The sequence below is a fragment of the Salmo trutta genome, chromosome 18, assembly GCF_901001165.1.
Source record: "Salmo trutta chromosome 18, fSalTru1.1, whole genome shotgun sequence".
Taxonomy (NCBI): domain Eukaryota; kingdom Metazoa; phylum Chordata; class Actinopteri; order Salmoniformes; family Salmonidae; genus Salmo; species Salmo trutta.
In genome coordinates this window covers 5930883-5947305 of record NC_042974.1, presented here as the reverse complement: position 1 = coordinate 5947305, position 16423 = coordinate 5930883, and the positions used below count along the sequence as shown (strand labels likewise).

The 16423-nt window shown below is 43.7% G+C and overlaps 1 protein-coding gene across 3 annotated transcripts in view; it reads right to left on the bottom strand.

The window, feature by feature from the left end:
* The window catches only part of col19a1 (collagen, type XIX, alpha 1), a 161212-nt gene that overhangs the window by 80771 nt on the left and 64018 nt on the right, over positions 1-16423 (bottom strand). For all 3 annotated transcript variants that reach the window (XM_029697582.1, XM_029697585.1, XM_029697583.1), the window contains exon 14: positions 14041-14085. In XM_029697582.1, coding sequence (XP_029553442.1) covers positions 14041-14085 — 45 coding nt within the window. The remainder of the gene's footprint in view (positions 1-14040; positions 14086-16423) is intronic.

Below are 16423 nucleotides of genomic sequence, written 5' to 3'. Positions count from 1 at the left end.
CTCAATGTATCGCACACTTCCAACTACATTCTTCTCTACTAGTTTACTGTCTATTCTCACAAGCTGACTGTTTGTCTAGAAGACTACTTCTGCCATTAGGTACCAGGTAGTTCCCAACTGTGTAAACTCCTTTGAATGAATTAGCAGGAAGAGAGTAGTTTTCCCATAACACAATGTAAACAGCACCTCTCAAACCCTCGGTCTACTCTCCTCTGTTTTTTCTACTATCTATTCTCACATGCACAAGCTGGATATTTCTCCATAATAGTATCTTCCTTCTCTATAAAACTTTCCCTCTGCCTGATTTTCAATTAAAATATGTTCACTATCCATTGAATTATGGTTTGTAAGCATGTGTCCTTTTAATGAATACATGTGTCCTTTTAATGAGTACATGTGTCCTATTAATGAATACATGTGTCCTATTAATGAATACAAGTGTCCTATTAATGAATACATGTGTCCTATTAATGAATACATGTGTCCTATTAATGAATACGTGTCCTATTAATGAATACATGTGTCCTATTAATGAATACATGTGTCCTTTTAAATAATACATGTGTCCTTTTAAATAATACATGTGTCCTTTTAAAAATGTTTCCTTTAAATAAAAGCTCCTTAATGGTTTGTCAGATCAGTGCTAGACTATAAGTGTACTGGATAAATGAAGTCAGTAAAGAAGTGTTATGTCCTGCTTTAAAAAAAGGACTTCCTTCACTGCTTGTCTTACATGCCATTTACCAGACAAGTGTTTAATCCAAAGAATCTTATAGTCATGCGTGCATATATTTTTTACATATGGTCCCAGGAATCAATCCCACTATCCTGGCATTGCCAGACCGATGCTCTACCAACTGAGCTACAGTATTTTGTTTACAATGACTTGCAACCATGGTACAAAGTTTTTAGACATTTGCCAAACTTTATGCCATTAACCAATTAGGTCTATATGATCTGGAAAGTTAAGATTATTTATGACTAATTAGTTATTCATGACCGTTTGGGTTGTATTCACAGGTGTCTCACCCAAAATATTCCTTCCTGCTTGGGAATATTGAGGTACTCATTACTGTTCTGACCCAAAAATATAAATAATCACATTTGCCCCTCACTCCGATAGCTCTACAAAATAGACTCATTTGGTGCTCTCCCTCTCTCTCGCTCTCCTTCTCTCTCTCTCTATTTTGCTCTCTCCTCTTCAGAGAACCAAACAGATAGCTCATTAAAACTTCAAGGCTGGAAGACTGTGTACCTACAATAACCCTACAATAATACAGCAGCTCCCTCACCAATAATGAAAGTGGAAATGAATGTGTGTATGTGTGCATATGTGAGTACTGTTCGTGTAAATATGAACAATATGGTAACTAATTAGAGAACGGAAAACATTCCATCTCTTACAGAGCAAAGAAATCCCACTGTGGTTTTAGAGAATTTTTTCTACATATATTTTGAATTGCAATAAGAGGAATTTGCCTACTGTAATTCAAATTCCCTTTCAATGAACAGGCTATAAAAGAATGCTGATAATTAAGTCTCCACTGTATTTGTGAATGCTTTAAATCCCCAGCTTGCTGGACCCGTCTAGACTGTATTACTGTTCTGTCTGAGTTTTTTCAATGATGGTAAACAGTTCAACTTTTCATGTACCCATTTAGTGATCTAATAATATGGTAATAGAATGTATTTAGACTGACCACCAGCGAGGCATGAGGTTTTTTAGAAAGGTGTGTCTGGTACAAATAATTGTCATGTCTGACTGATCAGAAATACTATATTGGACTCTGTACAACACTATAATCTGGGCTGGACAGCAGATCAAGTTTGTAATGTGCTATGATGATAGTAGTTCCTGTCCAATGATGTTCAGCCTGTTTGGTGAAATGACCAGTGGTCGAACAGATTGAATTCTGAAGTCAGACCATCAGTCATGCAACCTGGGTGGTCCGCTTTGTCACATGACCCGTTTATTCCTAATGTTTGTGTTCATCCATGAATGTACATGACTGTACAATGTTAATATACAAAGCCACCCTGAAAAAGGGGATGCGTTATTGAAATCTTGGTTACGTTTTCCTATCAAATAGTTGGGAACATGTATAGAGTACACAGCTTCCTTTCTTTCTCTACAGTTTACTCTCCGTTAGTCAGCACCTAGCCAACAGTTTGCTCTCTGTTAGTCAGCACCTAGCCTACAGTTTACTGTCTGTTAGTCAGCACCTAGCCTACAGTTTACTCTCTGTTAGTCAGCACCTAGTCTACAGTTTACTCTCTGTTAGTCAGCACCTAGTCTACAGTTTGCTCTCTGTTAGTCAGCACCTAGCCTACAGTTTACTCTCTGTTAGTCAGCACCTAGTCTACAGTTTACTCTCTGTTAGTCAGCACCTAGCCAACAGTTTACTCTCTGTTAGTCAGCACCTAGCCTACAGTTTACTCTCTGTTAGTCAGCACCTAGTCTACAGTTTACTCTCTGTTAGTCAGCACCTAGCCAACAGTTTACTCTCTGTTAGTCAGCACCTAGTCTACAGTTTACTCTCTGTTAGTCAGCACCTAGTCTACAGTTTGCTCTCTGTTAGTCAGCACCTAGCCTACAGTTTACTCTCTGTTAGTCAGCACCTAGTCTACAGTTTGCTCTCTGTTAGTCAGCACCTAGCCTACAGTTTACTCTCTGTTAGTCAGCACCTAGTCTACAGTTTACTCTCTGTTAGTCAGCACCTAGTCTACAGTTTACTCTCTGTTAGTCAGCACCTAGCCAACAGTTTACTCTCTATTAGTCAGCACCTAGCCAACAGTTTGCTCTCTGTTAGTCAGCACCTAGCCTACAGTTTGCTCTCTGTTAGTCAGCACCTAGCCTACAGTTTACTCTCTGTTAGTCAGCACCTAGCCAACAGTTTGCTCTCTGTTAGTCAGCACCTAGCCTACAGTTTGCTCTCTGTTAGTCAGCACCTAGCCTACAGTTAACTCTCTGTTAGTCAGCACCTAGCCTACAGTTTACTCTCTGTTAGTCAGCACCTAGCCTACAGTTGACTCTCCGTTAGTCAGCACCTAGAAAACAGTTGACACTTCGTTAGTCAGCATCTAGCCTACAGTTTACTCTCTGTTAGTCAGCACCTAGTCTACAGTTAACTCTGTTAGTCAGCACATAGCTTACAGTTGACTCTCTGTTAGTCAGCACCTAGCCTACAGTTTACTCTCCGTTAGTCAGCACCTAGCCTACAGTTTACTGTCCATTAGTCAGCATCTAGCCTACAGTTGACTCTCTGTTAGTCATCACCTAGCCTATAGTTGACTCTCCGTTTGTCAGCACCTAGCTTACCGATGACTCTCCGTTAGTCAGCACCTAGCCTACAGTTTACTCTCTGTTAGTCAGCACCTAGCCTACAGTCTACTGTCTGTTAGTCAGCACCTAGCCTACAGTTTACTCTCTGTTAGTTAGCACCTAGTCTACAGTTGACTCTCTGTTAGTCAGCATCTAGCCTACAGTTGACTCTCTGTTAGTCAGCACCTAGCCTACAGTTTACTCTCCGTTAGTCAGCACCTAGCCAACAGTTTACTGTCCGTTAGTCAGCACCTAGCCTACAGATTATTCTCTGTTAGTTAGCACCTAGCCAACAGTTTACTCTCTGTTAGTCAGCACCTAGTCTACAGTTGACTCTCTGTTAGTCAGCACCTAGCCTACAGTTTACTCTCTGTTAGTTAGCACCTAGTCTACAGTTGACTCTCTGTTAGTCAGCATCTAGCCTACAGTTTACTCTCTGTTAGTCAGCACCTAGCCTACAGTTGACTCTCCATTAGTCAGCACCTAGTCTACAGTTGACTCTCTGTTAGTCAGCACCTAGCCTACAGTTTACTCTCCATTAGTCAGCACCTAGCCTACAGTTTACTCTCCGTTAGTCAGCACCTAGCCTTCAGTTTACTCTCTGTTAGTCAGCACCTAGCCTACAGTTTACTCTCCGTTAGTCAGCACCTAGCTTACAGTTGACTCTCTGTTAGTCAGAACCTAGCCTACAGCTGACTCTCCGTTAGTCAGCACCTAGCCTATAATTTATTTTCCGTTAGTCAGCACCTAGCCTACAGTTTACTCTCTGTTAGTCAGCACCTAGTCTACAGTTTACTGTCTGTTAGTCAGCACCTAGCCTACAGTTTACTCTCTGTTAGTCAGCACCTAGCCTACAGTTTACTCTCTGTTAGTCAGCACATAGCTTACAGTTGACTCTCTGTTAGTCAGAACCTAGCCTACAGCTGACTCTCCGTTAGTCAGCACCTAGCCTATAGTTTATTTTCCGTTAGTCAGCACCTAGCCTACAGTTTACTCTCTGTTAGTCAGCACCTAGTCTACAGTTTACTGTCTGTTGGTCAGCACCTAGCCTTCAGTTTACTCTCTGTTAGTCAGCACCTAGTCTACAGTTTACTGTCTGTTAGTCAGCACCTAGCCTACAGTTTACTCTCTGTTAGTCAGCACCTAGCCTACAGTTTACTCTCTGTTAGTCAGCACCTAGCCTACAGTTTACTCTCCGTTAGTCAGCACCTAGCCTACAGTTTACTCTCTGTTAGTCAGCACCTAGCCTACAGTTTACTCTCTGTTAGTCAGCACCTAGCCTACAGTTTACTCTCTGTTAGTCAGCACCTAGCCTACAGTTTACTCTCTGTTAGTCAGCACCTACAAAACAGTTGACTCTCCGTTTGTCAGCACCTAGTCTACAGTTGACTCTCCGTTAGTCAGCACCTAGCCTACAGTTTACTCTCTGTTAGTCAGCACCTAGCCTACATTTTACTCTCTGTTAGTCAGCACCTAGCCTACAGTTTACTCTCTGTTAGTCAGCACCTAGCCTACAGTTTACTCTCTGTTAGTCAGCACCTAGCCAACAGTTTACTCTCCGTTAGTCAGCAACTAGTCTACAGTTTACTCTCTGTTAGTCAGCACCTAGCCTACAGTTTACTCTCTGTTAGTCAGCACCTACATAACAGTTGACTCTCCGTTTGTCAGCACCTAGCTTACCGATGACTCTCTGTTAGTCAGCACCTAGCCTACAGTTTACTCTCTGTTAGTCAGCACCTAGCCTATAGTTTATTTTCCGTTAGTCAGCACCTAGTCAACAGTTGCCTCTCTATTACTCAGCACCTAGTCTACAGTTGGCTCTCCGTTAGTCAGCACCTAATCTACAGCTTACTCTCTGTTAGTCAGCAGCTAGCCTACAGTTGACTCTCTGTTAGTCAGCATCTAGCCTACAGTTGACTCTCTGTTAGTCAGCACCTAGCCTACAGTTTACTCTCTGTTAGTCAGCACCTACAAAACAGTTTACTCTCCATTAGTCATCACCTAGCCTACAGTTGACTCTCCGTTTGTCAGCACCTAGCTTACCGATGACTCTCCGTTAGTCAGCACCTAGCCTACAGTTTACTCTCTGTTAGTCAGCACCTAGCCTACAGTTTACTCTCTGTTAGTCAGCACCTAGCCTACAGTTTACTCTCTGTTAGTCAGCACCTAGCCAACAGTTTACTCTCCGTTAGTCAGCAACTAGTCTACAGTTTACTCTCTGTTAGTCAGCACCTAGCCTACAGTTTACTCTCTGTTAGTCAGCACCTACATAACAGTTGACTCTCCGTTTGTCAGCACCTAGCTTACCGATGACTCTCTGTTAGTCAGCACCTAGCCTACAGTTGACTCTCTGTTAGTCAGCACCTAGCCTACAGTTTACTTTCTGTTAGTCAGCACCTACATAACAGTTGACTCTCCGTTTGTCAGCACCTAGCTTACCGATGACTCTCTGTTAGTCAGCACCTAGCCTACAGTTGACTTTCTGTTAGTCAGCACCTAGCCTACAGTTTACTCTCTGTTAGTCAGCACCTACAAAACAGTTTACTCTCCATTAGTCATCACCTAGCCTACAGTTGACTCTCCGTTTGTCAGCACCTAGCTTACCGATGACTCTCCGTTAGTCAGCACCTAGCCTACAGTTTACTCTCTGTTAGTCAGCAACTACAAAACAGTTTACTCTCCATTAGTCATCACCTAGCCTACAGTTGACTCTCCGTTTGTCAGCACCTAGCTTACCGATGACTCTCTGTTAGTCAGCACCTAGCCTACAGTTTACTCTCTGTTAGTCAGCACCTAGCCTACAGTTTACTCTCTGTTAGTCAGCACCTAGCCTACAGTTTACTCTCTGTTAGTCAGCACCTAGCCAACAGTTTACTCTCCGTTAGTCAGCAACTAGTCTACAGTTTACTCTCTGTTAGTCAGCACCTAGCCTACAGTTTACTCTCTGTTAGTCAGCACCTACAAAACAGTTGACTCTCCGTTTGTCAGCACCTAGCTTACCGATGACTCTCTGTTAGTCAGCACCTAGCCTACAGTTGACTCTCTGTTAGTCAGCACCTAGCCTACAGTTTACTCTCTGTTAGTCAGCACCTACATAACAGTTGACTCTCCGTTTGTCAGCACCTAGCTTACCGATGACTCTCTGTTAGTCAGCACCTAGCCTACAGTTGACTCTCTGTTAGTCAGCACCTAGCCTACAGTTTACTCTCTGTTAGTCAGCACCTACAAAACAGTTTACTCTCCATTAGTCATCACCTAGCCTACAGTTGACTCTCCGTTTGTCAGCACCTAGCTTACCGATGACTCTCCGTTAGTCAGCACCTAGCCTACAGTTTACTCTCTGTTAGTCAGCACCTAGCCTACAGTCTACTGTCTGTTAGTCAGCACCTAGCCTACAGTGTACTCTCTGTTAGTTAGCACCTAGTCTACAGTTGACTCTCTGTTAGTCAGCATCTAGCCTACAGTTGACTCTCTGTTAGTCAGCACCTAGCCTACAGTTTACTCTCCGTTAGTCAGCACCTAGCCAACAGTTTACTGTCCGTTAGTCAGCACCTAGCCTACAGATTATTCTCCGTTAGTTAGCATCTAGCCTACAGTTTACTCTCTGTTAGTCAGCACCTAGCCTACAGATTATTCTCCGTTAGTTAGCACCTAGCCAACAGTTTATTTTCCATTAGTTAGCACCTAGCCAACAGTTTGCTCTCTGTTAGTCAGCACCTAGCCTACAGTTTGCTCTCTGTTAGTCAGCACCTAGCCTACAGTTAACTCTCTGTTAGTCAGCACCTAGCCTACAGTTTACTCTCTGTTAGTCAGCACCTAGCCTACAGTTGACTCTCCGTTAGTCAGCACCTAGAAAACAGTTGACACTTCGTTAGTCAGCATCTAGCCTAGAGTTTACTCTCTGTTAGTCAGCACCTAGTCTACAGTTAACTCTGTTAGTCAGCACCTAGCTTACAGTTGATTCTCTGTTAGTCAGCACCTAGCCTACAGTTTACTCTCCGTTAGTCAGCACCTAGCCTACAGTTTACTGTCCATTAGTCAGCATCTAGCCTACAGTTGACTCTCTGTTAGTCATCACCTAGCCTATAGTTGACTCTCCGTTTGTCAGCACCTAGCTTACCGATGACTCTCCGTTAGTCAGCACCTAGCCTACAGATTATTCTCTGTTAGTTAGCACCTAGCCAACAGTTTACTCTCTGTTAGTCAGCACCTAGTCTACAGTTGACTCTCTGTTAGTCAGCACCTAGCCTACAGTTTACTCTCTGTTAGTTAGCACCTAGTCTACAGTTGACTCTCTGTTAGTCAGCATCTAGCCTACAGTTTACTCTCTGTTAGTCAGCACCTAGCCTACAGTTGACTCTCCATTAGTCAGCACCTAGTCTACAGTTGACTCTCTGTTAGTCAGCACCTAGCCTACAGTTTACTCTCCATTAGTCAGCACCTAGCCTACAGTTTACTCTCCGTTAGTCAGCACCTAGCCTTCAGTTTACTCTCTGTTAGTCAGCACCTAGCCTACAGTTTACTCTCCGTTAGTCAGCACCTAGCTTACAGTTGACTCTCTGTTAGTCAGAACCTAGCCTACAGCTGACTCTCCGTTAGTCAGCACCTAGTCTACAGTTTACTGTCTGTTAGTCAGCACCTAGCCTTCAGTTTACTCTCTGTTAGTCAGCACCTAGTCTACAGTTTACTGTCTGTTAGTCAGCACCTAGCCTACAGTTTACTCTCTGTTAGTCAGCACCTAGCCTACAGTTTACTCTCTGTTAGTCAGCACATAGCTTACAGTTGACTCTCTGTTAGTCAGAACCTAGCATACAGCTGACTCTCCGTTAGTCAGCACCTAGCCTATAGTTTATTTTCCGTTAGTCAGCACCTAGCCTACAGTTTACTCTCTGTTAGTCAGCACCTAGTCTACAGTTTACTGTCTGTTAGTCAGCACCTAGCCTTCAGTTTACTCTCTGTTAGTCAGCACCTAGTCTACAGTTTACTGTCTGTTAGTCAGCACCTAGCCTACAGTTTACTCTCTGTTAGTCAGCACCTAGCCTACAGTTTACTCTCTGTTAGTCAGCACCTAGCCTACAGTTTACTCTCCGTTAGTCAGCACCTAGCCTACAGTTTACTCTCTGTTAGTCAGCACCTAGCCTACAGTTTACTCTCTGTTAGTCAGCACCTAGCCTACAGTTTACTCTCTGTTAGCACCTAGCCTACAGTTTACTCTCTGTTAGTCAGCACCTACAAAACAGTTGACTCTCCGTTTGTCAGCACCTAGTCTACAGTTGACTCTCCGTTAGTCAGCACCTAGCCTACAGTTTACTCTCTGTTAGTCAGCACCTAGCCTATATTTTACTCTCTGTTAGTCAGCACCTAGCCTACAGTTTACTCTCTGTTAGTCAGCACCTAGCCTACAGTTTACTCTCTGTTAGTCAGCACCTAGCCAACAGTTTACTCTCCGTTAGTCAGCAACTAGTCTACAGTTTACTCTCTGTTAGTCAGCACCTAGCCTACAGTTTACTCTCTGTTAGTCAGCACCTAAATAACAGTTGACTCTCCGTTTGTCAGCACCTAGCTTACCGATGACTCTCTGTTAGTCAGCACCTAGCCTACAGTTTACTCTCTGTTAGTCAGCACCTAGACTATAGTTTATTTTCCGTTAGTCAGCACCTAGTCAACAGTTGCCTCTCTATTACTCAGCACCTAGTCTACAGTTGGCTCTCCGTTAGTCAGCACCTAATCTACAGCTTACTCTCTGTTAGTCAGCAGCTAGCCTACAGTTGACTCTCTGTTAGTCAGCACCTAGCCTACAGTTGACTCTCTGTTAGTCAGCACCTAGCCTACAGTTTACTCACTGTTAGTCAGCACCTACAAAACAGTTTACTCTCCATTAGTCATCACCTAGCCTACAGTTGACTCTCCGTTTGTCAGCACCTAGCTTACCGATGACTCTCCGTTAGTCAGCACCTAGCCTACAGTTTACTCTCTGTTAGTCAGCACCTAGCCTACAGTCTACTGTCTGTTAGTCAGCACCTAGCCTACAGTTTACTCTCTGTTAGTTAGCACCTAGTCTACAGTTGACTCTGTTAGTCAGCATCTAGCCTACAGTTTACTCTCTGTTAGTCAGCACCTAGCCTACAGTTTACTGTCTGTTAGTCAGCACCTAGCCTACAGTTTACTCTCTGTTAGTCAGCACCTAGCCTACAGTTTACTCTCTGTTAGTCAGCACATAGCTTACAGTTGACTCTCTGTTAGTCAGAACCTAGCATACAGCTGACTCTCCGTTAGTCAGCACCTAGCCTATAGTTTATTTTCCGTTAGTCAGCACCTAGCCTACAGTTTACTCTCTGTTAGTCAGCACCTAGTCTACAGTTTACTGTCTGTTAGTCAGCACCTAGCCTTCAGTTTACTCTCTGTTAGTCAGCACCTAGTCTACAGTTTACTGTCTGTTAGTCAGCACCTAGCCTACAGTTTACTCTCTGTTAGTCAGCACCTAGCCTACAGTTTACTCTCTGTTAGTCAGCACCTAGCCTACAGTTTACTCTCCGTTAGTCAGCACCTAGCCTACAGTTTACTCTCTGTTAGTCAGCACCTAGCCTACAGTTTACTCTCTGTTAGTCAGCACCTAGCCTACAGTTTACTCTCTGTTAGCACCTAGCCTACAGTTTACTCTCTGTTAGTCAGCACCTACAAAACAGTTGACTCTCCGTTTGTCAGCACCTAGTCTACAGTTGACTCTCCGTTAGTCAGCACCTAGCCTACAGTTTACTCTCTGTTAGTCAGCACCTAGCCTATATTTTACTCTCTGTTAGTCAGCACCTAGCCTACAGTTTACTCTCTGTTAGTCAGCACCTAGCCTACAGTTTACTCTCTGTTAGTCAGCACCTAGCCAACAGTTTACTCTCCGTTAGTCAGCAACTAGTCTACAGTTTACTCTCTGTTAGTCAGCACCTAGCCTACAGTTTACTCTCTGTTAGTCAGCACCTAAATAACAGTTGACTCTCCGTTTGTCAGCACCTAGCTTACCGATGACTCTCTGTTAGTCAGCACCTAGCCTACAGTTTACTCTCTGTTAGTCAGCACCTAGACTATAGTTTATTTTCCGTTAGTCAGCACCTAGTCAACAGTTGCCTCTCTATTACTCAGCACCTAGTCTACAGTTGGCTCTCCGTTAGTCAGCACCTAATCTACAGCTTACTCTCTGTTAGTCAGCACCTAGCCTACAGTTGACTCTCTGTTAGTCAGCACCTAGCCTACAGTTTACTCTCTGTTAGTCAGCACCTACAAAACAGTTTACTCTCCATTAGTCATCACCTAGCCTACAGTTGACTCTCCGTTTGTCAGCACCTAGCTTACCGATGACTCTCCGTTAGTCAGCACCTAGCCTACAGTTTACTCTCTGTTAGTCAGCACCTAGCCTACAGTCTACTGTCTGTTAGTCAGCACCTAGCCTACAGTTTACTCTCTGTTAGTTAGCACCTAGTCTACAGTTGACTCTGTTAGTCAGCATCTAGCCTACAGTTTACTCTCTGTTAGTCAGCACCTAGCCTACAGTTTACTCTCTGTTAGTCAGCACCTAGCCAACAGTTTACTCTCCGTTAGTCAGCAACTAGTCTACAGTTTACTCTCTGTTAGTCAGCACCTAGCCTACAGTTTACTCTCTGTTAGTCAGCACCTACATAACAGTTGACTCTCCGTTTGTCAGCACCTAGCTTACCGATGACTCTCTGTTAGTCTGCACCTAGCCTACAGTTTACTCTCTGTTAGTCAGCACCTAGCCTATAGTTTATTTTCCGTTAGTCAGCACCTAGTCAACAGTTGCCTCTCTATTACTCAGCAGCTAGCCTACAGTTGACTCTCCGTTAGTCAGCACCTAATCTACAGCTTACTCTCTGTTAGTCAGCAGCTAGCCTACAGTTGACTCTCTGTTAGTCAGCACCTAGCCTACAGTTGACTCTCTGTTAGTCAGCACCTAGCCTACAGTTTACTCTCTGTTAGTCAGCACCTACAAAACAGTTTACTCTCCATTAGTCATCACCTAGCCTACAGTTGACTCTCCGTTTGTCAGCACCTAGCTTACCGATGACTCTCCGTTAGTCAGCACCTAGCCTACAGTTTACTCTCTGTTAGTCAGCACCTAGCCTACAGTCTAATGTCTGTTAGTCAGCACCTAGCCTACAGTTTACTCTCTGTTAGTTAGCACCTAGTCTACAGTTGACTCTCTGTTAGTCAGCATCTAGCCTACAGTTGACTCTCTGTTAGTCAGCACCTAGCCTACAGTTTACTCTCCGTTAGTCAGCACCTAGCCAACAGTTTACTGTCCGTTAGTCAGCACCTTGCCTACAGATTATTCTCCGTTAGTTAGCATCTAGCCTACAGTTTACTCTCTGTTAGTCAGCACCTAGCCTACAGATTATTCTCCGTTAGTTAGCACCTAGCCAACAGTTTATTTTCCATTAGTTAGCACCTAGCCAACAGTTTACTCTCTGTTAGTCAGCACCTAGCCTACAGTTTACTCTCTGTTAGTCAGCACCTAGCCTACAGTTGACTCTCCATTAGTCAGCACCTAGTCTACAGTTGACTCTCTGTTAGTCAGCACCTAGCCTACAGTTTACTTTCTGTTAGTCAGCACCTAGCCAACAGTTTACTCTCCGTTAGTCAGCACCTAGTCTACAGTTTACTCTCTGTTAGTCAGCACCTAGTCTACAGTTTACTGTCTGTTAGTCAGCACCTAGCCAACAGTTTACTGTCCATTAGTCAGCACCTAGCCTACAGTTTACTCTCTGTTAGTCAGCACCTAGCCTACAGTTTACTCTCTGTTAGTCAGCACCTAGCCAACAGTTTACTCTCCGTTATTCAGCACCTAGTCTACAGTTTACTCTCTGTTAGTCAGCACCTAGTCTACAGTTTACTCTCTGTTAGTCAGCACCTAGCCTACAGATTATTCTCCGTTAGTTAGCATCTAGCCTACAGTTTACTCTCAGTTAGTCAGCACCTAGCCTACAGATTATTCTCCGTTAGTCAGCACCTAGCCTACAGATTATTCTCCGTTAGTCATCACCTAGCCAACAGTTTATTTTCCATTACTTAGCACCTAGCCTACAGTTGACTGTCTGTTAGTCAGCAACTAGCTTACAGTTGACTCTCTGTTAGTCAGCACCTAGCCTACAGTTTACTTTCTGTTAGTCAGCACCTAGCCAACAGTTTACTCTCCGTTAGTCAGCACCTAGTCTACAGTTTACTCTCTGTTAGTCAGCACCTAGCCTACAGTTTACTCTCTGTTAGTCAGCACCTAGCCTACAGTTTACTTTCTGTTAGTCAGCACCTAGCCAACAGTTTACTCTCCGTTAGTCAGCACCTAGTCTACAGTTTACTCTCTGTTAGTCAGCACCTAGTCTACAGTTTACTCTCTGTTAGTCAGCACCTATCCAACAGTTTACTGTCCATTAGTCAGCACCTAGCCTACAGTTTACTCTCTGTTAGTCAGCACCTAGCCTACAGTTTACTCTCTGTTAGTCAGCACCTAGCCAACAGTTTACTCACCGTTAGTCAGCACCTAGTCTACAGTTTACTCTCTGTTAGTCAGCACCTAGTCTACAGTTTACTCTCTGTTAGTCAGCACCTAGTCTACAGTTGACTCTCTGTTAGTCAGCACCTAGCCTACAGTTTACTTTCCGTTAGTCAGCACCTAGCCTACAGTTTACTCTCAGTTAGTCAGCACCTAGCCTACAGATTATTCTCCGTTAGTTAGCATCTAGCCTACAGTTTACTCTCTGTTAGTCAGCACCTAGCCTACAGATTATTCTCCGTTAGTCAGCACCTAGCCTACAGATTATTCTCCGTTAGTCAGCACCTAGCCAACAGTTTATTTTCCATTACTTAGCACCTAGCCTACAGTTGACTGTCTGTTAGTCAGCAACTAGCTTACAGTTGACTCTCTGTTTGTCAGCACCTAGCCTACAGTTTATTTTCCGTTAGTCAACACCTAGCCTATAGTTCACTCTCTGTTAGTCAGCACCTAGCCTACAGTTAACTCTCTGTTAGTCAGCACCTAGCCTACAGTTGACTCTCCGTTAGTCAGCACCTAGCCTACAGTTGACTGTCTGATTGTCAGCACCTAGCCTACAGATTATTCTCCGCTAGTCAGCACCTAGCCTACAGTCTACTGTCTGTTAGTCAATACCTAGTCTACAGTTTACTCTCTGTTAGTCAGCACCTAGCCTACAGTTGACTCTCTGTTAGTCAGCACCTAGCCTACAGGTTACTCTCTGTTAGTCAGCACCTAGCCTACAGTTGACTTTCTGTTTTTCAGCACCTAGCTTACAGTTGAATGTCTGTTAGTCAGCACCTAGCCTACAGTTTACTCTCTGTTAGTCAGCACCTAGCCTACAGTTTACTCTCTGTTAGTCAGCACCTAGCCTACACTCTACTTTCTGTTTCTCATCACCTAGCCTACAGTTGACTCTCTGTTAGTCAGCACCTAGTCTACAGTTTACTCTCTGTTAGTCAGCACCTAGTCTACAGCTTACTCTCCGTTAGTCAGCACCTAGCCTACAGTTGACTGTCTGTTTGTCATCACCTAGCCTACAGTTTACTGTCTGTTAGTCAGCACCTAGCCTACAGTTTACTGTCTGTTAGTCAGCACCTCTACAAACATTTAGGGGTGTGCATCAGCTCATGCTATTTACTAATGTTTAAAGCCAAACCATAGATCAGGGATTATGACTTACTTGATCACCTTTGGGGCCAATAGGACCTGAGTCTCCTTTCAAGCCCTGGGAAAAAACAAATACATCAGACACCTTTCTGTTGTCAATAAAGAACAAAGACTTTAGACACCTTTATGTTGTCAATAAAGAACAAAGACATTAGATACCTTTAGGTTGTCAAAAATGAACGAAGACATTTTTCCAGTCAGCACCTAGCCTACAGTTTACTCCATGTTAGTCAGCACCTACAAAACAGTTTACTCTCTGTTAGTCAGCACCTAGCCTACAGTTTACTGTCTGTTAGTCAGCACCTAGCCTAGAGTTTACTCTCCGTTAGTCAGCACCTAGCCTACAGTTTACTGTCTGTTAGTCAGCACCTAGCCTACAGTTTACTCTCTGTTAGTCAGCACCTAGCCTACAGTTTACTCTCTGTTAGTCTGCACCTAGCCTACAGTTTACTGTCTGTTAGTCAGCACCTAGCCTACAGTTGACTCTCCGTTAGTCAGCACCTAGCCTACAGTTTACTCTGTTAGTCAGCACCTAGCCTACAGTTTACTCTGTTAGTCAGCACCTAGCCTACAGTTTACTCTCTGTTAGTCAGCACCTAGCCTACAGTTTACTCTCTGTTAGTCTGCACCTAGCCTACAGTTTACTCTCTGTTAGTCAGCACCTAGCCTACAGTTTACTCTCTGTTAGTCAGCACCTAGCCTACAGTTTACTCTCTGTTAGTCAGCACCTAGTCTACAGTTTACTCTCTGTTAGTCAGCACCTAGACTACAGTTTACTCTCTGTTAGTCAGCACCTAGCCTACAGTTTACTCTCTGTTAGTCAGCACCTAGCCTACAGTTTACTCTCTGTTAGTCAGCACCTAGCCTACAGTTTACTCTCTGTTAGTCAGCACCTAGCCTACAGTTTACTCTCTGTTAGTCTGCACCTAGCCTACAGTTTACTCTCTGTTAGTCAGCACCTAGCCTACAGTTTACTCTCTGTTAGTCAGCACCTAGCCTACAGTTTACTCTCTGTTAGTCAGCACCTAGTCTACAGTTTATGCTCTGTTAGTCAGCACCCAGGATGTGCCACTCCTCAGAGCCTGGTTCCTCTCTACCAGGTACAGCCAGAAGAGGACTGGCCACCCCTCAGAGCCTGGTTCCTCTCTAGGTTTCTTCCTAGGTTCCTGCCTTATTGGGAGTTTTTCCTAGCCACTGTGCTTCTACATCTGCATTGCTTGCTGTTTGGGGTTTTAGGCTGTGTTTCTGTATAAGCACTTTGTGACAACTGCTGCTGTAAAAAGGCCTTTACATAATACATTTTACTGATTGATTGATTGATTGATTGATTAGTGTTTTGGCTTGACATGTGCTGCTGATATCTGTGTCCGCAGGTATCGGGGTCTCTGAATAGTCCAGGAAACTCTTTGTCAAATGTCTTTGTACTTAGAGTCAGTCTGAATCATAGACATTACTGGTCCTGCAGGACTAAACAGAGAAGTACAGCAACATAACTCTGTGTAGGTGGTCCAATGAAAAACACATTGTTTGTCCAAGAAAACCAATGTCTATGATAATCCAATCCAAAAGTGATAGGAGTTGCTAACCTTGGTCAAAATTAGGGTGACTAAATCAATGGAGGCCAGAGAAGAAAAGTGGTCATAAATCAGGAGAATAGCATCGTGTCAGCTAGTCTGGAATACAGGTTTTTGGAAGCAAACCACTCGATTTCGTCTCTACGTTATATTGGTATCGAACATGTCACCCTCCCTAGGAGAGGGGGTGACCTCGACAATTTATTGTTAAAACGAGAGGCTGCCTGGATCTTTAACTTAAAGACTCTTGCTCCCTTCGGTCTCAACGTAGACTTTGATCTGAAGCCATTCTTATGATTATTGTGATTTTGCCATTGTAAATGTTTGTAGGCTTATGCAGCTAAATTGTGTCTATGATCATACGCTATCCATTTGTTTTTTGTATGCTATTTTAATATATGAGAATTAACCAATGATATCAGGCCACACCCGGCCATGATTACAGACACCTGTGTGTGTCTTTTGACACTATATAAACGAGTCATCCCGCAGTGTTTGTCATTATACCCTGATGAAGACAGCTTGTCTGTCAAAACGTTGGACATAAATATTTTTGCATCTGAGCTCCTAGAGTGTGCGGCTCTCCTTTATTCTCTAAATATGAAAAATGGCCAAACTCTCTAAATATATTTGTCACGACTTCCGCCGAAGTTGGTTCCTCTCCTTGTTCGGGCGGCATCGGCGGTCGACGTCACCGACCTTCTAGCCATCGCCGATCCATTTTTCATTTTCCATTGGTTTTGTCTTGTCTTCCATCACACCTGGTTTCAATTCCAACAAGTACATGTTGTGTATTTAACCCTCTGTTCCCCCCATGTCCTT